The 25,979-nt window shown below is 48.4% G+C and overlaps 1 protein-coding gene across 5 annotated transcripts in view; it reads left to right on the top strand.

Moving 5' to 3' along the window:
* The window catches only part of LOC136486314 (uncharacterized), a 53,673-nt gene that overhangs the window by 21,654 nt on the left and 6,040 nt on the right, over positions 1–25,979 (top strand). For 4 of the 5 annotated variants that reach the window (XR_010766770.1, XM_066483182.1, XM_066483181.1 and 1 more), the window contains exons 6-13: positions 7,662–7,868; positions 9,426–9,608; positions 9,694–9,952; positions 10,930–11,164; positions 11,301–11,430; positions 11,528–11,738; positions 21,824–21,930; positions 22,014–22,284. Coding sequence is in view for 4 of the 5 variants with exons in the window: in XM_066483182.1 (XP_066339279.1) it covers positions 7,662–7,868; positions 9,426–9,608; positions 9,694–9,952; positions 10,930–11,164; positions 11,301–11,430; positions 11,528–11,738; positions 21,824–21,930; positions 22,014–22,284 (1,603 nt within the window). In the remaining variant the exon portion in view is untranslated. The remainder of the gene's footprint in view (positions 1–7,661; positions 7,869–9,425; positions 9,609–9,693; positions 9,953–10,929; positions 11,165–11,300; positions 11,431–11,527; positions 11,739–21,823; positions 21,931–22,013; positions 22,285–25,979) is intronic. The other variant, XM_066483184.1, reaches the window with a different exon arrangement.

Genomic DNA, 25,979 nt, shown 5'->3' with positions numbered 1-25,979 from the left:
TCACGGCCAATAAAGATGGTGTTCCTCGACAAAATATGTATTATGGCTTATCAAACGATCATGATCAATAAAGATGGTTTTTCAGGCAACATATGTCTTATGATGGCTAACCTCGAGTTGTTTCCAAAAAAGTAAAATGGCTGAAAATATGTCTGAGCATCCCGGCCGAGAGCAAAATAACTGAAAGAACGCTTGAGCTCGCCGATGAGGGTAGCTAACAAGCTAACACCCGAAACAAAAAGCAAAATGGCTAAAAATACGCCTGAGCATCCCGGCCGAGAGCAAAATAGCTGAAAAGATGCCTGAGCTCGCCGATGAGGGTAGCTAACAAGCTAACACTCGAAACAAAAAGCAAAATGGCTGAAAATACGCCTAAGCATCCCGGCCGAGAGCAAAATAGCTAAAAAGATGCTTGAGCCCGCCGATGAGGGTAGCTAATAAGCTAACACCCGAACCAAAAAAGCAAAATGGCTGAAAATACGCCTGAGCATCCCGACCGAGAGCAAAATAGCTGAAAAGAAGCTTGAGCCCGCCGATGAGGGTAGCTAATAAGCTAACACCCAAACCAAAGAGCAAAATGGCCGAAACATGCCTGAGCCTACCGGCCGAGAGCAAAATAGCTGAAAAGATGCTTGAGCCCACCGATGAGGGTAGCTAACAAGCTAACACCCGGACCAAAAAACAAAACGACTAAGCCTGGCCATGGATCAGGAAGAATTCAAGTCAAGACCCTCCAGCTCCTTGTTCCAAATAGCAAGAGGCTCGGGGGCTACACTGAAGACACTTAGTCTGTCAAGACAACGGTCTACACTGAGTTGTTTATGCGGCGCAGACAGGAGCCAGACAAGCACTCGACAGATCAAGAAAGGTTGTCAACACAAAGATAACACGCAGAGTTGTTTACATGGCAAAGTACTCGGCAAGATTAAATGACTCTGATCACTTGGACAACTCATCCAAATAATAAACAAGGCATCCAGGCAGAGAAGACATCAACAAAAAATCTTCATTCAAAAGGAAGTATAATGTCATATTACGAGGCACGAGCACAAAGGACAATTACATCAAGCGTCATCATCAGGAGAAGAGATAACAATATTAAGATTATCTACAACTCTACTGGCTAAGTCTTCGACCTCAGGCTCCATCCTCTCAACGGCATCAATGTACTCTTGACTATCGGCTTCCTCTGCTATCTTGGACAAAGGCGTCTCTGGAGCAAGAACCCGGATCTGGGCCAGGACATTCTTGGTACACAATTGGGCGCACCTCTTCACGAACTCTTGAAAACGAGTCGGAATTCGGGGAATTAACTGAGCCCAAGATTGCCCATCATCCGCCGGAGTTCGGAGAGCGTCGGCTACTAAACGAAAGGATTTCCACAAAGCTTTCCAGTTTTTAGTAGCCGTCGCCAACTTGCCAGACAAGTCTTCAATAGTTTTTTGAGCCTGCACAAGATCTCTATCAGCTCCACGCCTAATCAACTTAGCAAGCGCGAGTTCTTCCTTAGCATGAGTAATTACCTCCTCTACCTTGTTGTGACTAGAACGAACAAGAGTCTTCATTTCATCAATACTCTCCGAGAGCTTCTGCTTTTCAACTCGGAGAGCTGGACAAGGCACCAAACAACAAGTCAGCAAAAAGGAAAGTTTGAATACAAAAGGAAACGAAAAGAACCTGCCAAACCATTGCACTCTTTCTTCGCGGCCACCAAGTTCTTCATGGCCTCCGAGTTCTTTAAAGCCTCCTGGATAGCAGCATCCCTCTGTCTCTCGGCCTCAACTACCCGGGCACAAAAAGCTTTTTCCTCCTTCTGATGCGTTTGACGCTCAGCCTCCAGCTCGGCCTGGCAGAGACCAAGATCTGTCTTCAAGGCGCTCAACTCAGAAGACAACTTCTTCTCGGTTTCCGACGAGAAAAAGAAGCCGGTATGGTCCCGAGAGAAGGACTGAACAAGAAGAAAGAAAGAAAAAAGACATAAGAACAGGAGAAAAATGAACATCCAAAGAAAGAACTTCAGAAAACTTACTTGGAGTTTCTCTCCAAAAGAAGTTGCAAAGGTCGCAAAGTCTCCCCAAGAAGCGGTCAACTTTGACAATCGATGAGTGGCATCAAATTGATGCACCACATCTTTAGTAGAGAGAGGAGCGGTGGGGGAAGACGGCCGATGCGGAGAAGGCAAAAGCAGGCACACATCATGGGAAGTCCCGGCTACCTCCCTAGATGAATCCACCACCATGGCCACGGTCACCTCCGGGGCAACCAAGCCGGCAGCAGCATCATCACCAAAAAACCTTGTCTCCCCCACAACCACTTCGCCAACCGTGCGCTCCGAGTCCTGAGGCTCGTTACTCGGTGGCACACCAGAAGACTAGCAAGAAGTCGACGGAGGGTCGAGAGAAGACGAAGGCCTGAAAGTTGATAAAGAAACTCGCCAATAAGAACAAAAGAAAAGGAAAACAGAAGCAAAGAGATGAAACCAGAAGTCACTCACCCGGCTATCTTCTTCTTCGTAAAACACAAAGAAGACCTCGCAGGGGGAACGACGGCAGCAAAAACATTACCGCCACCCTGCGACAGGAGCGGCGCGACTGGTACCGGAACCCCAGAGGAACCCGGTACCAGAGCCCCGGAAGAACTTGGCGCCGGAGCCCCAGAGGAACTCGAGCCCAATGACCGCTTGCTACAAAAGAGCCAAGACGAAGTCAGAACAAGAAAAAAGCGCTCAACAAAACAAAGAAAAATAAACAACTCACCGATGCGTAATGAGGGGCACATCATCGTCCTCATCTTCCTTAGTCTCCAGCAAGACAGCTACAGCGCCATCTGAAAACACAGAGAGAAGAACTCGGTCAAAGGCACAAATAAATAATAGAAAGACCAAACATATTAATATGCTCACCTAGGAGCACGCTACCTATAACTGGAGTACCTGGATGAGTACTCGGCTGGCGAGACTTCTTGGAAATAGGTAAACCAGATGAAGAGCCATCCGCTCGCCCCCTCTTCGAGACGCTACGAGGACCTCGGGGGACTGGACGAGGAACATATTCTTCATATACATCAACAACTCCGGAAGAAACTCCAGGAAACGATGTGGTGATTTGGAACTTACTAATTACAGAAGCCCCAGCAAGATCCTCCCTAATATTCACCATGACAGGGAGGACGTCAAGGGGGATTGGGTCAACAAAGTTGCGCTCCAATTTCTACAAAGAAGAGTAAAACAACCAGATGAGAAAGATTAAACAAAGGTGGAGACAACAAAGGAAATTCAAAAAGTACTCGAATAAAGAAAAACAACTCACAGCAGGAGGAGGGTTCTTAGCGCAATACTCAACAATAGCGTAAGGAATGACGTTCACTCCTTTCAGCATGTTCCGAAGACGCTCGAGCACCTCCTCGTCGGTCAACTCAAGGGCAGGGACCATACGAGAAGGATCCTCTGCCCCAGAGTACTCAAAACCAAAGTTTTCTCGCTCCTTAAGAGGTTGGACTCGACGGCGAAGAAAACTGGAAACAATATCAAGGCCGGTCAAACCTTGCTGTTTCAGAGTACTTATCCTCTCAACAAGCGGCTTGATCGCCTGGTTCTCATCCTTCGTCAAGAGTTTCTTTTCCCATCGATCATTAACCGTGGGACCAGAAGAAGAATGAACGGAAAGGGGAGGAATCATGTTGGCGGAATAAAACCACTCGGAACGCCAATTCCTCACAGAGTCAACTAAGTCATAATCAAAGAATTTAATTTTGAGACCTTGACGGAACTGAATCCCACACCCACCAAGAACAGAAGTGTCATCACGGCGGGGTTGTGGTTTCAGACGAAAGAAGAAACGGAAGAGGGAAAGAGAAGGAGGAATTCCAAGAAAGGTTTCGCAAAGATGAACAAAGACAAAGATGGAGGACATCATTGGGGGTAAGATGGTTCAAAGTAACCCCAAAATAATTAAGGAATCGATGGAGGAAGGCAGAAGCGGGAAGGCAGAGTCCGGCATGGACAAAGGAGACAAAGAGGACGATCTCACCAGGACCTGGAGCAGGGACCCGATGGTCACCTGGAGCTCTCCATTCAGCAATGTCCTTGCTCTGGATCAAGCCGTCGCTGACAAGCTCGCGAAGCTGGCCTTCGGTTGTTGTCGGAGCCGGCCAAACCTTCTGGGCAGCCCTCATGGCTATGAACTCTTGGTTCTCGATCAAAGAAAGGGATGACTCCTCGTCCACGAAGGTTCCCTAGGACTTGTTCACGGTTTTCTTCCTACCCATGAACTAGCGGAAGCGAAAAGGAACTGGGGAAAGACGAAGCTAGGACGGCGGCGCTCGGGTGACGGCGACAATGGCGGCTGCGGATTTCTGAAAGCTAGGGTTTAAAGGCTAGAGCAGGGCAGTAAAGAAAAGGAAGACAAAAGGTCTTTAAATAGATTCTACAACGATAAAAACGGCCCACCAGGCCCGTTAAAACACGGTGTGGGAACGCAACGGTCCATTTACTGACACAGCTAAAAAGACGAACGACACAAATCCACCCAACGGTACAGTTTAACGGGCAGATTTCAGACCTATCCATCCAGCACCACGGCAGAGTTATCAGATTACTACAAGAACAACCCATCAAACATGAAGAAACGAAGGGCTACCTCACAAGGAACAAAAGAACCCAGTTCTTACAGAAAGAACTCGGGAATCTCATGAACGACCAGGATTACAGCAGAAAATGAAAGACAACTCAGAAGACAAGATTCTTTCTATTACAAGTGGCTTCAAAAAATAGAAGATTACACATCTTACAAGACCCAACGAACTCGGTACTACGACAATCAAGGTAGCAAAGAGGAACCCGGACACAGCTAGGCTCTGGAACGACTACGTGTCCCAAATTGCTACTCGGTAGAACAAACCGCACTCGGCTGCACTGTTTTCTTCAAAGGATGGACGTAGTGCATCCAAGGCGGAAATCAGCAGCACGGCGGGACAACATAGACTAGGGGAAGTTGGCAGGCATCTGTCTACCCAAGCCCGATGTGATGCAGGATCAGGTGTTGATCTGCACCGGACAGTCGCAGGGCAGGCAAGGAAGATCAACCCAGAACTGCTGGATGAAGGAACGCATCCCACATCACAAGACTTCCTCCAACTACCACCACGTACTTCCAAGTACAATGCTGCTGCGGGATTAGTCTACGTCTAATCCCTATCACAAGACTTCCTCTAGCTACGACAAGACGCACAGGAAATACAAAATACGCCCGGGGGCTGCTCTACTTCACAAACTACCATATTCATGACCACGAAGGCTTCAACAAAATATTCAATGGATGAAAACAAGCACTCCGGAAGGGTATTTATAGATCGAAGGAGCAGCGCACATGGACTAGGAGTACCAACGAAACAAGCCTAACAAAGGACACAGTGAAAAGACAGGACTCAATAATGAAAGACTCAGGCGAGAAGGAACAATACTCGAAGATGAGCATATTCGGAAGAATATGTCAACGCTGTACAACCCGTGAACAGGCAACATTTACACTCAACCACCACCATACAACTACACCTGACAAACGGTAGACTACCAGAGAATACGCCAAGACAATACATCCGAGTTCTTTTTGAATCAGAGAACCCGGATAAATGCTCAGAGGCTGCAACAGGGGAAGATTTCAGTTCCTCGAACAAATCAGACTCAAGACCCTCCAACTCTTTGTTCCAAACAGCAAGAGGCTCAGGGGCTACACTTAGTGAGTGCACTTTTTATTCAAAAAAGCGCATGTCACTTGAAAGGCTTTTTCAAGACAGCAATTTTCAGACAGCATAAGATTCAAGACCCTCCAGCTCCTTGTTCCAAATAGTAAGAGGCTCGGGGACTACACTCAGTGAGTGCACTTTTTCTTCAAAAAAGCGCACGTCACCAAAAAGACTTTTTGCAAGACAAAACTACTTCAAGGACTCATGACAAAAAGAAGCCGGACTGAGCTATATCCGAGTTCTTTTTGACAAAGAACCCGGGTACATGCTTGGAAACATTTCAACGAAGGATCAGAGCGATTTTAAGACAAGACCCTCCAGCTCCTTGTACCAAATAGCAAGAGGCTCGGGGGCTACACCCAAAGGGGAGTACTTTTTTCTTCAAAAAAGGTACACACCACGCGAAGATCTCACAGAGCGCTACACGGTTTCGCTCAAGAAAGCACTCGGACGACGCTTGTTCCTGCTCGGCAAGACCTGAAAGAACAAGACGAGGCTTCCAGAGCGCAACCATGAAGTGCTCGAGGGGCTTGTCGGTGCGGGACCCACAGGATACCCCGCAAGGAAGAGAGAAGATCTATTCTAACTAGGATTCTCCCCATGTAATCTTAGTAGTAGTATTATTCTGTAATCCTACTAGGAACTCTCATTGTAAACCGAGTAGGATTCTGACCTCCTGACTATATAAAGGAGGGCAGGATCCTAGAGAGGACAACTTGGATACAACGTAACACAACACTTTACAATCAATCCAACGCAAAGGCTAACGCCGACTGGACGTAAGGCTATTACTCGATCTCGGTCGAGGGCCCGAACCAGGATAAATCGACTGTCTTTTGCGTTTACCATCGAGTTCTGCATATGCTGAAGCCCGAACATACTGCCCCGGGTACCCCCGTGGCAGGCTATCGGTGGTGAAACATCGACAAATTCCTAACCCACCCAATTCACTAGGCCAACACACTTTGACCCAAAGCAACCACACAGTGTCGTCCTTGTGCATCCCTGCGACCTTTCCAAAGAAATCCACGCCGAATTTTATGCACTGTTTTGATGGCCCATGCTGGAAAATCAATAGCCATGAAGATATAGATAAGCATGCTAGTGAGCACAAATTGTACTTGAACCTTTCTCCCAAATTTGATCATCAGATTTGCTTTCCAGCCCGGAAGCTGATCAGCAATGCGGTCAATAATGGGCTGGACTTGCTCCTTAGTGAGTTTCTTCAAAGAGAGGGGGCAAACCTAGATATTTGCATGGAAAACTTGCAAGTTCACATGGCAGCAAGTTCTGTACAGTTGCTAGCTCTGTTTCACCACATCTAATGGATAAAACATTGCTTTTCTGTAAGTTTGTCTTCAGCCCTGTTGCCTCTCCAAACAGATCAAGAATGCCCATTGTTAAATTCATATCCCCAGCCTCTGGTCTAAGAAGTAACACCACATCATCTGCATAAATAGAAATGTGGTTTACAACTTTTTAGGGTTCAATCCTAGACTATATTTGCCAAAAATTCTGGTCATAAATTTTAAAGGCGTATAATAACTTAATCAAATAATACTTATGACATAACTGTAAAATGTTTATGTGACCTTAGAACTGATGAGAAAAATTTATTGCCCTTAAATGGGAGTATAATTGACTGTGATCATTTTATTAATGTATCATTGCATTCTGTATTTTTGGAAACTCTTCACTGAGAATGACCTAAGGGTAGCATAGAATATCTAAAAAGATATAAAAGACAACTCTTCCTGCTGTGTAGAAGTAGCATACTACAACGTCCGCCCGTTCATCATATCTAGTGATATATTCCATTTAAAGTACAAGTAAGATGTGTTTTGTAATTTATACTACGTCAGTTTTCTGAAATGACGATGCAATATTGTTTCCTGACTTCTAAGTGTTCGCATTTTTAGGTACTTGAAAGCTGGAAAACAAGATTGAAAATGCCAATGGGAGATACACTGGAACAAATTAGAGTCTGTGTTGAGATTGGCATCATGTGCATTGACAGTAACCCAGATAATCGACCGGATCTCAGGCATATAATTAGGGTGCTTAATGAAATGGAAAGCATGTACGTGGTTACAGAAACTACCACAAGTTCTTCATTAGTAACGCAGGTAATTTTACCAACGCCACATTATTAATAAAGATTGGCACCAAAAGTGACGTAGATTCAGAATAAGGGGTTAATAGCAGCCAACACGGGCAAGTCTAGAGAAACTGGTACTAGTGTTTGGCCACATATTAACATTTTTTTTCAGTCACCGAATACTCCATACATCTTGAAATATAAGGGAGTCATGAGTTGTCTTTAGTTAAACTATCTTAATTAGGCTTATCAAATTTATAATGAAAATAATAATATATGCAGCATCTAGTTAGCATTGTTAGATATACTCAGACATATATTTTCATAATATATATGTTGGGTGCTTTGAAGTGCTTGTTGATGCAACGAGGCAAGTACGCCAAGTCGGTCATCGCCTTGTCCTGCATGGCGCATCTATCACTACTGAGGTCCACCTGTGAGATGAAAAGAGGCATACAAGACTTTCTTGTTGTCCTGGTTTTTTTGGCTGCTAAAGAACTGCTCGCAGCGGATCCTCCTTGTCATCGTACGTTGGGAACCACAGCTTGTGGTAGCATGGTTGGTGGACTGGAAAGGATCCCGGTGTTGTCGACGAGTGCGGGTATGGCGAGGGCATGGGGGCTTTGGGTGGCACCGTCTCTGGCGCGCGATGAACAACTTGTTCGTCACTTGCTCTGCGATCTCGGGAATACTAGATGACGCTGATCCTTCCATCTTCTCCTTGAGGAAGGCGCATCCGACGGTCTCCTTGGCACGCTTGGTCTCCACTCGAGCTCCTTGGCAGCGGCCTCACGCTGCAGCTTTGCTTTGGCCGCAGCTGCAGTGTCGGCATCCTCCTTGGAGCCTCTATGCTCCATGTTGCTCAGGTGAGCGACGACATTGACAAGGTGCTCTATGCTTGTTGAGGTTAGTGGCGAAGGCCTTGAGCCATGCCTTCATCTCCGTGGACATGGTGGTGTTGTCACCCATGGATGCGATCTGGCCTCTGGATACCAGGTGTCACAGCCTTGCTGGGTGGGGGTGGGCGGCTGCTATAGATGGTGCTGGGGGAGGAGGATAGGCGGCGGCTATGGTAGGGCAGGAGGGGGAAGGATAAAGGGGAGAGCAACTGCTTAATTTTTGTTTAAGATCCAAATGGTCACATGACCCCTATATTTATAGTTTCTATGGGACTTGATTTCCAAACAAACTAGAGGAATCCTTATAGATTTGGACTCTCCTTTTCTAACAAACCAATCTTATTTCCTAAACAATGTACTCTCCTTTCCTAAACAAATTATTTATTCCAAACTTATCTGAATCTATCTCTAATTTCCATCCTCTGGATTCTCCCGGGTGACAGGGGGCCGGCGAGGCTATGTCGGCCGCCCCTAGCCCACGTGCCCCCTGGCTGTGCCTAGCTAAGGTGAGGCCATGGCTGGCCAAGGCCCAGCATTGGGCCTCTCTTGGCCTGTCATGGCGGCCTATATTTAGGCCCATGACAGAATACAATAATCTCAGAAAACCTGTTGTTGTCAAAATCTGTCCTTTTGTAGAAAGTATGTTGATGTGATTACTGCTAATATTTAGCTTATTATTCTCTCAGGGAAGTGATGAACATGTTTCAGAAGATACGAATGTTGCAGCTATCACTGATGAAAAGCAGCAGAAAGTTTCATTATTAAGTACGTTGCCTAAAAATTTACCATTCCAATTCCTCGAGGAAATCACTGACGGTTTTTCTAAAGAACGGGAGGTTGGCAGAGGTGGGTTCGGAGTGGTTTATAAGGTATGCCAACATCCTTTCGTTTCATATTTATATTTGCGTTTCATGCGAGAGTAAACCGAGTGGTAACATATGTTCTTTGCAACAGGGATTGCTTGTTGACGGACATTCCATTGCTGTCCGCAGGCTCCTTAGATTCCAGGGAATTCAGATGAAACACTTCGCCAATGAGGTTAATATACTCATGGAGCTTAGACACAAAAACATTGTAAATCTCCTGGGATACTGCCACGAGGATAGGCAAACGAGGGTAGAGTACCAAGGAAAACTTGTATGGGCTGAAACCTCTGAACAGTTGCTCTGCTACGAGTATCTGGACTACGGAAGCATCGACAAGTATATTTTTGGTATGATAACGAAGTCTGATGCGAAACTCTTAGCGCTGCTTAATGGTAGATTCACTTTTCTAAATGCCATACCGCACCAACCTTCAGCCACCAAAGGCATTCCAATTTTGTTTTTAGTCAGAGCATCAAGTTTGACAAGTTTACCAAGAAAAAAGTAGAAATATTTATGGTACTAGATAATTATCATTCGATTCACCATAAAATATATTTTCATAGTATGACGATTTATTGCTAATTATTGATGCAAATTTCTATAAATTTAGTTGAACTTAAGATGGTTTGAATTTAGATGGACCTAGAATGACTTTTTCTAGGAGAGAGATTATATATAAGTGGAGGGCAATGTATGGTACTAATACCTAAAACAAATCTGAACCTTTGATTTTTTTCAGTTTTTTGAATTAATTAATTGATTGATCTAAGAAAAGAAAAAATAAATCCCCTCATCACGGGGCGCTTCCATGTTGATGTGCACCACCCTTCCTTTTGGCTATATTTTACTATATTTATGTACAGTTTTATTTATGTTTGATATATTAATTCACTAAATATTTAATAATCAAATCATGTGGATTCACATGCAAAAAATATCAGCAGAATCAACTCATTTTCAAAGTTCTAAAATAAAAAAGATATACCACATATAATAAATTACGGATGCATCACTTAGATCTAGAAAAACATTTTTTGTATCTAAAACTTTTCTTTATTTATCTTATTTTTCAAAATTAGAATTTAAATAAATACATATTTCACATATTACCTCTTAGAAAGTAATAGCTGATCCTATCCATCAGATCTAATTAAATGAATGGCTTGAGTACCACAGCAAATTAAGCTCGTTAGGAAAAGAAAACCAAAAGTTCCAAAGATCGTGCACAAATGTACGAAACAAAGCTTCATATATATCCTATGTTTAGTGTCTCAGGAAATTGTATTATTTTTCTTATTTTTATTAGTTCTGTTCTTTTTTTAAGGAAAAAATTACGAACTAGATTGGAGGATGCGTTTCAAAATGATTAAGGGGATTTGTGAGGGTTTACGTTACCTCCACGAGGAAAATGACAGAGCTCCAATTATTCATTTGAACTTGAAGCCAGCAAATGTTTTGCTAGACGCAGACATGGAACCAAGGATCACGGATTTTGGTTTATCAAGGCTTGTTGCTGAAGATAATACTGGAAACGTTAAAACACGCATGCTTGGACCAATGTAAGAACATTACTGCCACTTCCACTTCTACATATATACCAACTATTTTTCAATCATTTTCAGTTCGACCGTTTTAATATTTTTTTCACGAATACTGCGAGCTGATACTCTCTACTGCCTTTGTTACTTTATTAAGAGGATACATGGCACCTGAGTACAGCATAGGGGTGGTTACACGCAAGGCAGACATATTCAGCTTGGGTATTCTTATACTAGAGATTGTAACTGGGCAAGACAACAGTACCAAGGTTGACTTTATCGAGCATGTAAGAATGTCTGACAGCCTCTGAAGAATTCTATTTTGTATATTTATTTTTGAAAAGTTTACACATATAGATCTTTAATTGCTCCAAAATTCAACAGGTATGTGAAAACTGCACAGACGAATGGATAGCAAGTATGTATTGCTATCTAGATGCTGATTCCCTTCAGCTGGTAAAAGTGTGCATCGAAATTGGCCTAGAGTGTGTCCAGACAGATCGAACGAAAAGACCTACTGCAGGGGACATTATACGTAAGCTCGAGGGAGGAAACAAATTGGGCCCTACACCATCCCGTAAAAATACTACTACAGGTATATAGACCTGAACTCATGGGTACTGTTTAGTTGCCTCCTAACAACTGCCAACTTTTTGTTTCACAAGTTCGCATTCATGTCACAGTTTTCTATGGTTTTGAAAAATGTAACCACACTTAGTGATAAAAATTAGCTATAAATGACTATAATACAAGTGAGGTATGAAGCTAGGAAGGTTTAGTAAGCAATGTCACTGTTGACACAAAATACAATAGAGAAACATTAATTACTGCGACACAATGAAAACCTACATCTTTGCTTGAAATACAATAGAGAAACCTACAGCTTTTGTCAAAATATAAAACTTAATTACTGTTGGCACAATGAAAGAAACCTACAGCTTTGCTTGAAATACAATAGAGAAATATGAAGGGTCAGTATGGTAAAGCTCCGCTTCCTGATTCTCGAGCTGCACTCATTGATTTTTTGATAGTGTGATTCTAGTTTGGGAACAGGGTGAGGAGTAGATAATAAGTGATTCTAGTGGTGGTTGAATGAGGAGCAGGATTTTCTAGTCCTCTCCCAAGAGAGTTTAGTGTAAAGTGTATTTTTCAACCCTCAACTTGCATAGTTTTGATTTTCATCCTTCGGCTATAAAACTGGGTACTGGGCATCCTCCATTTGTTGAAACTAGATAAATTTGGTCCTTCACCTTTAAAAGGTGATTTTCTATTTTTTAATAAAACAAAAATCAGCTTCAACCTCTAAAAATTCATAACTAACCTATTTTAATTGAAACTAATACCACTTTTCTAAAAAAGTGTTATTTGACTAAACTTATTTATTTCCATTCCTATTGTTTTATTGCTTGTGATCTGGTTTATTAAAAATATGAAAAAAAGATTCAAATAACTCCAAATAGAGCACCAACAAATAAGTAACACTTATAGGAAAAAAAACTGGTATTAGTTTCACATTTTTCTAATTCCAAATAATTAATTTATAAAATTTTGAAAATTAAAATAGGTTTTTATTTAGAAAATATAAAACCACCTTTGGAACTAGCTAAATGACCAAATTTCTTGGCTTTTGACTGTGGAGGGTGTCGGTGTTTGGCCGGTTTCATAGTTTTGGGTTGAAAATCGAACTCTGGTGCAAGTTATAGTTTGAAAAATGCACTTTATCCAAGAGTTTATTACCTACAGACGAACCTATCAACTTAGCCTAAGCTAAATTAGAAAAGGTAAAGTTCATAGAAACAAGCATAGTGTGGAAGCCTAAATGCGATAATTAAAAAGATCAAACAAGATGGACAAACTCTCAAAGATAAGAAAATTTAGTATCGGTTGCCAAAACAAAACTCCTAATCATGTTGGAACCATATCTAGGTACGCTCCTGGTCACGGGTCTTCCATGGGTCACAGTATTGCGTTAGCCGCAAAGGCTTGAGCAACCCAAAGAAAGTGTCACAAGCCACTAAGCCTCACCACCGTTGTTGTAGCCACCTTGGTATTGTCCACCACATATTTTTCCACAGAAAAAGGGTCTGCTCGGCCCCTATACCAAAGCGCAGGTGAGGGGAGTAGGACAGTACAGTGCACAGCCATCGATCCGCGTGGTCACATGGGACCAATCACGTAACGCCATGTGGCCATGTGTGTCCTAGCTGGGCGATGGGCCGTGATGGAGAGCAAGAGACAAAGGCTCTTGGTCATTGAGCCATGAATGGACCGAGTGAGAGGGGATCGGGGTTGTCTAAAATTGGGAACCGGATGCGCCTCTTTGTGAAAACTGGAGACCGAGCACTTCGGGTTCGGTGTCGGTCATTTGTAAAGATGGCAATGGGTATTGAAACCCGACTACCCGGTGGGTTTTACCCAATTAAGACGCGGGTATGGGAATATATCTTCACCCGCGGGTACGCGGGTAATATATACCAGCCATTTAACCAATCCAAACACTCTGTTAAATTTAGCCCAGACAGCCCAAGTACCTAGTCCAAGCCCATAAAAATATCCAGTATATATATAGCCTGGCTGCCGGACCTGTTCGAAACCCTACACCCATTCATTTCCCCTCTGACCGCCGCTTTCCTTGTGTCCGGTCTCCTACAGCCACGCAGCTCGCCGTAGTCTGCGTCACTTCGACTCCAAGCGCCGATAGCAAGCGACCAGCAAGTCTCCTCTCCGATAGCACAAGCAACCAGTGTGTTTGATAGGCGATAGCTCCGTGCCTGCAACGATGCCAGATTCCAACTTCTCAGGTCCATGCATGGCAGCAGACTCTGGCACCGCAATCAACGAGAAAGAACTCCACAACGGAGACCCATCGTCTGCCACCATTTGCCTTTTTCTGAAGTTCCTTTTGTTAACTCATGAGCTTGTAAGCTTGTTTTTTTTTTTGGTGTGGTGTTCCGGTGTTCTTCTGATGAACTGAAGTGCCTAATATGTCTATTGCTGAAATGTCTGAGGCGGGTGCTCAATCGGGTATGGGTTACCCATCGGGTATCAATACCCACCCGGGTGCGGGTATGGGTACAAGTCTATACCCATGTTCGGGTACCGTAATCTTCACGGGTATAAATATTTCTCGCGGGTACGGGTATGGGATATCACTACCAGTGGGTATATACCCATTGCCATCTTCGGTTTTGCCCGAACTGACCGACCAAGAAATCACCACCAAATCTTCTCACGAATCAAAAGAAAAAAATGAGAAAGTAGAATCAAATCGAAACAATTCTTCAAGCACTAGCAACAATGTTCACATGCTTGGAGACTAGTACTGCTGCTATCATTGTTGGCTTTGGCTTCTTGCTGTGTCGCACTCGCATGCTTGGAGACTTGAGTCGAGATGCAGCACAGGCAGAGCAGCAGCCTGCGGGATAGGCTGGAGTTGCGTCGTTGTCCCCTAGGTGACTCGCACTCGCACCTCGCTCGCCTGCAGCCTGGTCCAGCGTCGCGATTCACGCAAGGTGGAGCTCCTCGCCCCGCAGCCTGCGAGGAGGGACGGAGATGGGAGCTAGCTAGCTGGCCGTGCCATGGGAGAGAGGAAGACTAGCTGCTTGCGGCGGCGACAGGAGCTCGGAGATTGCGGAGGCCGGAGAGGAGAGCGTAGGTGCGGGTGCCCGTGGATTTGCAGGGAACCCAGCCACAGCTGCAGGGTTCGGGTGGGGAATGAACGTGACTTTACAGTATTGGGCCTGGGCTTTATTGTGTTTTTGGGCCTCTTTGACATATGTCGGTCTATTTGGTTTCTTCGGGTAACTGAGGCATCAGACCGAATTAACCGATTAAATTTCGGTTACCTCAAACTGAGCACTGAGCTAGTGACCAAAAAATTTGGTCTCGGTCACTTCGCTCTCGGTCTCGGTCTCGGTTAGTTCAGTTCGTTGGTTATCGGTTAATTATGCCCAGGGCTATGTGCTACTGCCATTTCCTTTTTTTTCATTTCTATTTCCTTCCTCCTATTACCATTTATATAAACATAAGCTTTCTTTTAGGAAAAAGTTTTACTAGATGAGAATCAAGCAGTTGAAATCCATATGGAACAACTCCGGTCCTTTGGGAACATGCAATGCGAGGTCTAAGGGTCCAATTATTGGTTGGTCCCTATCTCCTCTATATGAGCACATCACCAAACATGTTTTTTGATTTTTTTTAAAAAAAATCTCAACTTGTGGGTTGGGGTTTTGATAAAATGTTGCACCCAAATCTAACTATAAATGCAGTGAGGATGATGTACTAACCATTGAACACTTGGATAAGAATAGAATCCGCAAATTTTGAAAAAAAGAATGTTTACAATACTTCCCATATCCTTTCCATGAGCGCATAAGAACATACCTCCTCTCAGTATTCATGGGTGGGGCTTGGGGGAAGAGAGGAATATTGAAATAGGAGAGCACACAATACTAGTTTGTACTTCCTTCATTCCAAATTATAAGACATTTTAATTTTCCTAAATACATAACTTTTACTTTATATCTAGATATAGTATACATATAAGTGCAAATAGCAAAAGCTATTTTTAAAAGTCAAAATGTCTTATAATTAATTTGGAATGGAACCAGTAGCAAAAACCAGTAGTAATGTATGAGAATTATAACCTGTAGGTGTATATATAGATTTGGGTGCCATGTTGTGCTGATAAACACTACTCTGGCTACCAATTAACCTGTAGTTTTCCTTGATCCATGGAAACTGTTGACTACGATCGATAGTGGAAATATCAATACACATGTTTGAGCGAAACAAGTAGTAGTGGTAGGTTTCCATAAATAACTGGTCTAGCTTTGTAGATGTCAGACCGGTTTTTAACTTTGTATGCACCATCACCACCGTTTCCTATAACCAGTAGTGATGATGTGCCAAGACAGTCTACTAAAAGTTTTTGTTAGTGCTAGAGTTGTGATTTCCTTATTGGGCTAACCCTAGAAGGGTAGCAATGTATATTGGTCATACATGGGCCTCATGGGCCTAATACACATACTCTCATACTCCAACACCCCCCCCGCAGTCTGAGCTACCGGCGCAGCGGAGTTACAGACTGGACATGAAAAGAAGCACACACGATCACACGATCCCCCCCCACAGACGCAACTAGCCACCAATGATGTTGAGGCTGGAGCGAAACTCGGTGAAGGTCGATGACGGGAGGCCCTTGGTGAAGATGTCGGCAAACTGGGAGGTGGTCGGGACGTGGAGGACCCGAACATCGCCGATGGCAACCCGATCACGGACAAAGTGTAGGTCGATCTCCACATGCTTGGTCCGTTGGTGCTGCACAGGGTTGGTGGAGAGGTACACCGCACTGACGTTGTCGCAGTAGACCAGCGTGCTCCGGGAGAGAGGGCTGTGGAGCTCGGCAAGGAGCTGTCGGAGCCAGGAGGCCTCAGCCACGCCGTTAGCGACAGCTCGGTACTCCGCCTCGGCACTGGATCGGGAGACCACCGGCTGGCGCTTGGACGACCAGGACACCAGGTTGCCGCCCAGAAAGACAGCGTAGCCGGAGGTAGAGCGCCGAGTGTCCGGACACCCGGCCCAGTCGGCGTCAGTGTAGACGACGAGCTCGGTGGAGGAAGACCGCTGAAGAAGTAAGCCGTGGTCGACAGTGCCGCGGAGGTAGCGGAGGAGGCGCTTGAGCGCAGTGAGGTGAGGCTCTCGGGGATCATGCATGTGAAGGCATATCTGCTGTACTGCATAGGTGATGTCTGGCCTGGTGAAGGTGAGGTACTGAAGGGCACCTGCCAGACTCCGGTAAGCAGTGGGGTCTGCCACGGCGGTTCCCACGGCCTCGGACAGCTTGCCCTGTGTGTCAACTGGAGTAGAGCAGGGCTTGCAGTTAGTCATCCCAGCACGCTCCAGGATATCAAGAGTGTACTGCCGCTGGTGAAGGAGAAGGCCGGTGGGGCGAGGCTCAACAGTGACCCCGAGGAAGTGGTGGAGCACACCAAGATCCTTCATAGCAAACTCCTGCTGAAGAGAGGCGATGACACGGCTGAGTAAGGACGGACTGGAGGCTGTGAGGACAATATCATCAACGTAGAGCAGCAGATAGGCAGTCTCAGCTCCATGGTGATAGATAAACAGGGACGTATCTGACTTGGCCTCCACAAACCCCAGTGTCAGCAGGAAAGCAGCAAACCGAGAATACCACGCCCGGGGGGCCTGCTTGAGCCCGTAGAGAGACTTGTTGAGCCGGCAGACCATGGCCGGACGAGAAGAGTCAACAAACCCCGCTGGCTGGCTACAGTAGACCGTCTCGGTGAGAGTCCCGTGGAGAAAGGCATTTTTGACGTCCAGCTGATGCACGGGCCACGAGCGACTGAGAGCCAGGGAGAGCACTGTGCGTACGGTGGCCGGCTTCACCACGGGGCTGAAAGTCTCATCATAATCGACTCCAGGGCGCTGAGTGAAACCCCGGAGAACCCAGCGAGCCTTGTACCTCTCAAGGGAACCATCAGCCCGCCGCTTGTGTGTCCAGATCCACTTCCCGGTGACGACGTTGGATCCGGGTGGACGGGGCACCAGATCCCATGTCTGGTTGGCGAGGAGAGCCGCGTACTCCTCTTCCATCGCGCGGCGCCAATGAGGGTCCGACAAGGCGTCGCGAACGGAAGAGGGAACAGGAGAGATCTGCGGGTCGTCGGGCATCGTCGCGAGAGCCCGGGGCCGCAGGGTTCCAGCCGCGTGTCGCGTCACCATAGGGTGAACATGCCGCGGGTGTCGGTGAAGGAGTTGCGGGTGGTACACCGGCGACACGACACGGGCAGCCTGAGGCGGCGGCGGCGGTGTAGGGGTCGCCGGCGGAGAAGGGGCCACCGGTGGTGTAGGCGTCACCAGTGGAGAAGGGGACCCCGGTGATGCCGGAGGCAGCGGTGCCGCCGGCACACGGCGCCGGTAGACGTGCACCGGCTGGGCGAAACGCGCAGGAGGTGCGACAGGCAGCGTCCCCGTACCCGCTGCGGACGTAGGGGCAGGAGCAGCTCCGGAGGGCGACGCCTCCGGACCCGGGCAGGGCGCAGGGCCAGGGGTGTCACTGGTGGGTGGCGAGCGGGGGCACGGGCCCGGCGAGGGGCACGGGGAAGCAGTACCTGCAGGAGACAGCGGTAAAAGTGGCTGGACCACCGTGTCAGTGGGAAACAAAGAGAAGGGGTCCGGATCGGGGGTGGGAGATGGGGTGGTGGTGGTGAAGGGGAAGACAGACTCATCAAACACCACATGGCGAGAGATGATGACCCGACGGGAGGTGAGGTCAAAGCACCGGTACCCCTTATGATCCGGGGAGTACCCAAGGAAGACACACAGAGTGGAACGGGGAGCTAGCTTGTGGGGAGCGGTGGCAGTGGTGTTAGGGTAACACGCACACCCGAAGACACGAAGGTGGTCATACCGAGGAGGGGTACCGAAGAGAGCGTGGTGTGGTGTGGGAGCCGGGCAGGCAGCGGAAGGAAGGCGGTTAAGGAGATAGGTGGAGGTGTGCAGACTCTCTGCCCAGAAGCGAGCAGGTAGCGACGCCTGGAGCAGAAGGGTGCGCATGGTGTCGTTCGTGGTGCGAATCATGCGCTCGGCCTTGCCGTTCTGGGAGGAGGTATACGGGCAAGACATGCGCAGCTGGACACCGTGAGAGAGGAAGAAGGCACGGGAGGTGCCGTTATCGAACTCACGGCCATTGTCACACTGGACGGCCTTGATGGTGAGGCCGAACTGAGTAGACACCCAGGCGAAAAAGTGGAGAAGAGTGGTGAAAGTATCCGACTTCGCACGCAAAGGGAAAGTCCACGAATAATGCGAGAAATCGTCAACCACCACAAGATAGTATTTATACCCAGAAATGCTGATGACAGGAGATGTCCATAGGTCGCAGTGTACAAGATCAAACACATGCGTAGCATGTGAAGAAGAAGAACAAAAGGGGAGACGAACATGACGGCCCAGCTGGCACGCATGACACAAGTGCTCATCGTGAGCCCGAGTACAACCAATGTCGGAACTGCGACTAAGCTGCGTCAGAGCATCACGTCCAGGATGGCCAAGGCGACGGTGCCAAGTGGTGGAAGAAGGAGTGGCGGCGAAGGCAGCTGACAAAGTAGACGGCGACGAAGAGGAAGCAGACGCCGGAAACCGAAGGGTGTAAAGGGGTCCCGTGCTGTCACATCGGAGAAGAGGACGCCGGGAAGCCAAATCCTTCACAGTAAGACCAGAAGAGTCAAATTCAACAGAACAAGAATTGTCAGCTGTAAAACGACGAATAGAAAGAAGGTTGTGAACCATAGAGGGTGCAACAAGAATGTCAGGAAGACGAAAGGAACCATGAGTGCCGGCGGCCCCCACGGACGTAACTGGAATACATGAACCATTCGCGACCATGATGGACGAAGGATGAGAGGAAGAAGGAGGGTGAATAGAAGAGAGTATACCAGGGTCTGGAGTAGTGTGGTAAGTGGCACCCGAATCGGCAATCCAGTCGGTACCAGCAGGCGGTGTCAGGGCCATGGTGCTGAAGGATCTGGCCAAGGCCGCCGGGTTCCAACCGACAGGCCCGGGCAAGATGTCGGGAGGTGGCACCCACGAAGATGGGCAGTGAAACCCTGGAGGAGCTCCAGTGAGCAAGGCTGCTGGTGGGCGAGGCTCTCCGCCTGGAGCCGGGAAGGGCCACATGTAGATGCGCCCCGACCACGGGTTGTGGAAGGAGGGCGAGGGTGCACCCCGTGGATTCGCGGGCGTAGGGGCTCCGGAGGGCGACTGCACTGGTGTGTGGTGGCTTCCGCGGCCCCCACGTCCCCCTCCACGGCGACGGCGGCCGCCACGGCCCCCTCCACCCCCGCCCGGCCCGGGGGGAGGAGAACCAAGAAGCGACGACGGCGGTGGAGCGAGGGAACGCGCCGGAGGAGTAGCGGCCAGGGCAGTCGAGGAAGACGAGGACCCTGGCGTGGAGGTGGACCCTGGCTGGACGCCCTGAGTGAGCTCCTCCATGACAAGGTCGTCGCGGACCTGCAGGAAGGAGGGAAAGGGCCTCTGCCGGGTGATCCACGTCCGGAGGTGGGCGTAGCGGTCACTGAGCCCGCGGAGGACATTGAGGACCAGGATGCGGTCCTCCACGGGCCAGCCAAGGTCGCCGAGGGAGTCCGCCATGCTCTTCATGCGCCGGCAGAAGTCGCCAACGGAGAGGTCACCCTGGACGAAGGTGCGGAAGCTCGCATCGAGACGCAGGGCCCGGGCTTCGGCATTGCCCAGAAACTGGCCCTCGAGTGCAAGCCAGGCCCGGCGAGCGTCAGCAGAGTTGCGGACGAGGTCGTGGAGGTCCAGGGAGATCGTCCCGATGATCCAGGAGAGGACGACGCTGTCCAGGCGCAGCCACGATGAGGTCTGGACTGCGACCGAGGCGTCGACTAGGACGTGGTCGTCGAGGGCGTAGCGGCGGAGGGTGAGAAGAACCAGGTCCCTCCAGCGGGCGTAAGAGGGCGACTCAGGTTCGAGGACGACCGGGACGAGGAGTCGGATGTTCTGGACACCCCCGGCCTAGTAGTGGAGCTGAGCGACGTGCGGGTCGGCCGGGTCGTGCCAGATGACCGTGGTGTGAGACGCGCGGTGACCCGTCGAGCCGGAGGAGGTGGCCGCGGTGTCGTAGGATGTAGGGAGGACGAGGAGCTGCTCCGCCTCAGCGATCTGGCGGGCCAGGGCATCAGCTGCGTCGCGCTCGCGCTCCAAAGCGAGGGCGGCCGCCCGCACCCGGGCCTGGCTGTCAGCAGCAGCAGCCCGTGCAGCCACGAGAGCAGCGGCGAGAGCGGAGCTGGCCCCTGCCGTCTGGAGAGGGGCAGGGGGCGGCAGCGGAGGCGGAAGCGGGGAAGAAGAAAGACTCCAGGTTTCTCCCCCGCCACCCCCAGCGGCAGCGGCGGTGGCTGTCTGCCGCAGCAGCGGCGCGGCAGCGGCCAGGCTAACAAGCCCCGCCCGGGCGCAGGGCAGTGCCAGGCTGCTCCCGCGCCCGCGGCAGGGCAGCCTTCGCACGCGCGCCCAGAGGCATGCCCACCGGACCGGGGCCGACGGTGACGCTGGCCACGCACGCGGCAGCAGGGGGACCGCGCCAGCAGGCGGCGGCCACGCCCGGGCGCCCGCACGCCGCTCCCGCGCCGGCACCCGCGCCCGCGGCCGCGCCGGCACCCGCGCCCGCGCCCGCAGCGACCGCGGCGGCGGCTGGGCCATCCGCGTCCGCGGCAGGGAGGCCGGCGCCCGCGCGCTGGGCCCAGGACGGGTAGGGAAGGGAGGGGAAAGCCTGGAAGTAGGTTGGGGAGGGAGGGGGAGGGCGGCCAGCCATGGCGGCGGCAAGAAATCGGCCGGCGACGCCTGGCGGCTGGGGAAGGGGAGGAGGAAAGCCAGGCTCTGAAGGCTCTATACCATGCTAGAGTTGTGATTTCCTTATTGGGCTAACCCTAGAAGGGTAGCAATGTATATTGGTCATACATGGGCCTCATGGGCCTAATACACATACTCTCATACTCCAACAGTTAGAATCCACAAATAGCAAATGTCTATCGTCGTCGTAACCATGGGGAACTGTTTGTCTGTTATTACGTCAGTTGTGAGTTGGGTGAGCATATATATGCTATGTATTGCTAACATGAAGGTTTATATGCATTCCAGAAATTGGTATGCCACAGTTGTTTTCGTTTAAATTCCTGAATGACATCACACAAAGCTTCAGTTCGGGACGCCTACGTGGGGAAGGTGGATTTGGATTTGTTTATGAGGTATGATTGAGATAGCATCCTTTTTCTTGCCGTTCGAATGTTTCCTTCCCCTTGGCCTTTTTTAAACTTAACAAGTTAAGCAGGGAATACCACATGGTAACATGGGAGCGATGGCCGTGAAGAGGCTTAAAGAAAAAATAGGTATATCACCGAAACAGTTTGAAAATGAGGTTCAAAACCTGAGCCGAATCCAGCACAGGAATATAGTACGGCTCATAGGTTACTGTGATGAAATACGGGAAATACTGTCTCATGGTAAGAACAAGGATGATCCACCTGTCCGCGAAGATATTCAAGAAAGGTTATTGTGTTACGAGTATATGCCTGAAGGAAGCCTTGAGAAGATAATTTATGGTATGTTATATCCTCCAGTTCTTTCACTACTATTTCTTTGATATATATACACACACATACATATATACATACATACATAAATATATAATATATATAACACGTACACATATCTATATATACATATAGGACATGTATACATATGTATATCTAGATAGGTATATATATCTACATACGTACCTACCTACCTACATACATACATACATACATAAGTATATACATATATATAGACACACATGTAGAGTGTCACTTTATTGAGAGCCAGGACTTCCCATAGTTATTTGGAGCCCCTCACAGATAGTCATATTAGTAGCCCAGGCCATTCCTAGCTAGCGCATCACGGGGTCCCTCCGATCCAAGAAGCACCTGTGTGGAAGCAATGAAACCAGTGTTCGCCGTGGTAAAAACCTTTGTTACCAAGCATAGAAACCTCCCTATGTAAAGAAGCTGCTCTCACTCCCACCTGATAGATGGATGCTTTCTCACTCCCACCTGGCACAACCAAATAGATGAATGCATGCAACCCAATTCAATCCTCTTCTATTTTTTCATGATAAATTTCAACGAAGAATCCAATTCAAACACTGTTATCTTCTTATCTAAAGTTTAAAATTTAAATCACGACATGTTCGTGTGAAGGTTCTGACTGCACTCCTGTATGAATACTAAAATTTGGTAGTATAGAAATCTATAGACACTTTGTTAGGGACCAATACTAGGGTATCCGAAAAGGAGGAGCTGATAACCATCAACGTTGATTCATCCGAGCGGTCAAGAGCGCGACTACATCTCTTGCTGGGCTCCGCCTCATCCGAACACCGAGGCCATGGGCTCTGCCTCGTCCGAGCCCCGAGGGTTGGCTTCGCCTCGGTGGACACTGAGGCCGTGGGCTCCGCCTCGCCCGACCCCCGAGGGTTGGCTCCGCCTCGGCTGACGTCTAAGGGTTGGCTCCGCCTCGTCCGACCCCCGAGGGCTGGCTCCGCCTCGCCCGACGTCCGAGGGCTGGCTCCGTCTCGCCCCACGTTCGAGGGCTGGCTCCGCCTCATCAACGTCTGAGGGCTGGTTCCTAACAAAAGCTCACGCCGCCGCCAACCGCTACGGGCCAAAAAGTACTACTCAAGGTCAAACTTCTAACATCGTGCAGGGAGCAGTCACGTCTCAGCACGACCCGTCCCCACGACATGTCATTCCAGGGGACTCACATCGCCCACAGTGATGGACGCGTGGTCACTATGCTGCCCACTCCCTGTATGACCACTGACCAGCACGCTGGTTCGCCGCACCTTCCGTCGGGGTGGAGCGGGACGTTACGACCCGCTGACAACGCCAGGGCATGGCAGTGTCAGCGGACAGGCACCCGGCGTGGGGCTGTCCATGTCGCCTCTTGCCATGTCAGCAGGACCCGCATGCAGGAAAAGAGAGGCCGGCGACCCTGAAGGACTTCCTCCGCCTCTCCTCCTGTTTTCTCCCATTTTGTAACATGTGCTTTCCTTTGGCCTATAAAAGGGAAAGCAGGGCGTCACACTAAAGAGGGGGCAGTTCACCGCATCGCACACCACACCGCATCATAGCAGAACCACTAGCATCGAACCTCGAACACATAGCTGGATAGCGACCGAGCTCTCGGCTCCCATTCGATCTTTCCATTAGAGACTTGGGACTTGTCCCTCTATCGCCCGTTTGTAACCCCTACTATGAACTTTTCAGTGCTAGTAACACGAGCAACATCCACGAACTGGACGTAGGGACATTCTGCCCGAACCAGTATAAACCTTGTGCCTTCTTAGCACACCATCCAGGCCAGACACGCAATAATACAAATTTACTCGTTGGTATTTACTCGAAACACCGACACACCTTTATAGTAATTTTAAATTTCTTGGTTTTCTCAAAAATTTGAAATTGAATCATGTCAACTTCATGTGACGACTCTACTCATATAAACTCATGTGTTTAGGTATAAATAATGAAAGTTGGTAGTATAGAAATTGGGTGACACTGTCGTAGAAAACTTAAGTTGCATGCTTTTTCACTAGAATTTGAAATTTGAGTACGATCTGCTTTGACTCAGCTTATCATGCTTTTGATTTAGATGAGTATAAAAAACTAGTAGTTAGTGACATAAAAATTCATTGACCTGATCACAGAAAATTTGAAACTATAGAGAAAAGTGAGGAATGACAATCCATTTTTCATGTATCTATACCTAACAATGAAGAGCCAAAAATTCTGCCTCATTCTTAAATCACTGCCTTTCGCACTCGCAATCATGCCCCCACCTCTCAGACAGTTCCATGAGGGACTCCCGTGGAAATTGACACGAGCGAGCCTTGCTTCCGTTGCTGTCGTCTGCCTTCCCGCAACCACAAATTCCGCACTGTTACCGCCTTCCCAAATCTCCACAGGATCATAAAGTAATGGCGTAAGCTATTGAACAAGAACAAGAACCAACAATATCTTGGAAGGCAGAAAAGACTAGGAGAGAAAGGATCCAAGATATAAGAAATATCAAGTCATGTTTCCAATCAGTGAACCACCAAGACAAGACGAAAAAGAAATCTAACAAGCTACGCCAAGACAAGAATTGAAAGTCCCCAAAAGAATATAAGTAACAGCTCAAATAAAATAAAACTCCAAAACGAAGCCCACATGTCGTCTGGAGTCGACATCAAACCCTGTGCCGCTGGACCAAAATGTCAAGGAGCCACATCATATCCGCTTACTTCGGTACCGGTCCGCCCGGAAGGACCATCAATCCGACCATGCCAGTCGTGGTCTCATGGATCTAGCAGCCAAACACAACTAGCCCTTGCTGGAGGCCGCTCGAGATGCACACGGCGCCGGCCGCCGCCTCCTCCAATAAGGGAGCTTATCCCACTAAATCCGCGTACTCGCCGGTTTGCCCACTCCAGCCGTGAGGAACTCCATCTCGGTAAAGAAGGGGAGCGTGGCCGTGAAGAGCTCTACCTACGGGCACCTGGACTTTGATCTGGCCTGCTGGCCGCCGATCCACGCGCCTGGCCCTCGCGAGGAGGAAGGGCCAGACCCGGCACGTCAGACTTCGATTCGTCCACCTCACAAGGAGGAAGGTGCAGATCCCATCATCCTGCGCCATCCGCTGGAACCTTGACCACCCTGTGTGACGACTACCAGCACCTCCACCACCCTACTCTGATAGTTTGATTCGTCGCGAGCACCGGTACGTATAGGCTGAGCCCCATGGTAGGATCCAGGCGCTAGAGCATGCGCACGCTGCAGCTCATCCTGGGTTCTGGTGTATGCACATTGCCAGCTTCTGGATCCAAACGCTGGTGAGGGAGAGACTTGAGAAATGTGAAGATGGAGAGAGGAGGAGCATCAGTGATGATGCCTTGATCGTGAGCTGTGAGAGTGATGAGAGGAAAGAGAGCTGGTGAGTGTTGTGCGGTGGACTGCAAATATGTGGAGCAGGTGGTTGTTCCACTTATGTCTGCAAATATGACGGGAGTATGATTATTTTTTAATTAGTTAGACTAAAATTGTTAGCTGTAGCTAAATATTAGCTATTATATGTTTAGATTCCAGCCGTTGCATGCGAACCTACTGGCCCATGCTTTTTCTTAATATATATACCATATCATCCGTACCTAGGACGCATTGTTTTTTATTTTTCACATGAATATGTGGATCCAGAAGGTAGACTGGCCAGCACTAAATAT

The sequence above is a fragment of the Miscanthus floridulus genome, chromosome 10 (genome assembly GCF_019320115.1).
Source record: "Miscanthus floridulus cultivar M001 chromosome 10, ASM1932011v1, whole genome shotgun sequence".
Taxonomy (NCBI): Eukaryota; Viridiplantae; Streptophyta; class Magnoliopsida; order Poales; family Poaceae; genus Miscanthus; species Miscanthus floridulus.
This window is presented reverse-complemented; position numbering and strand designations above follow the sequence as displayed.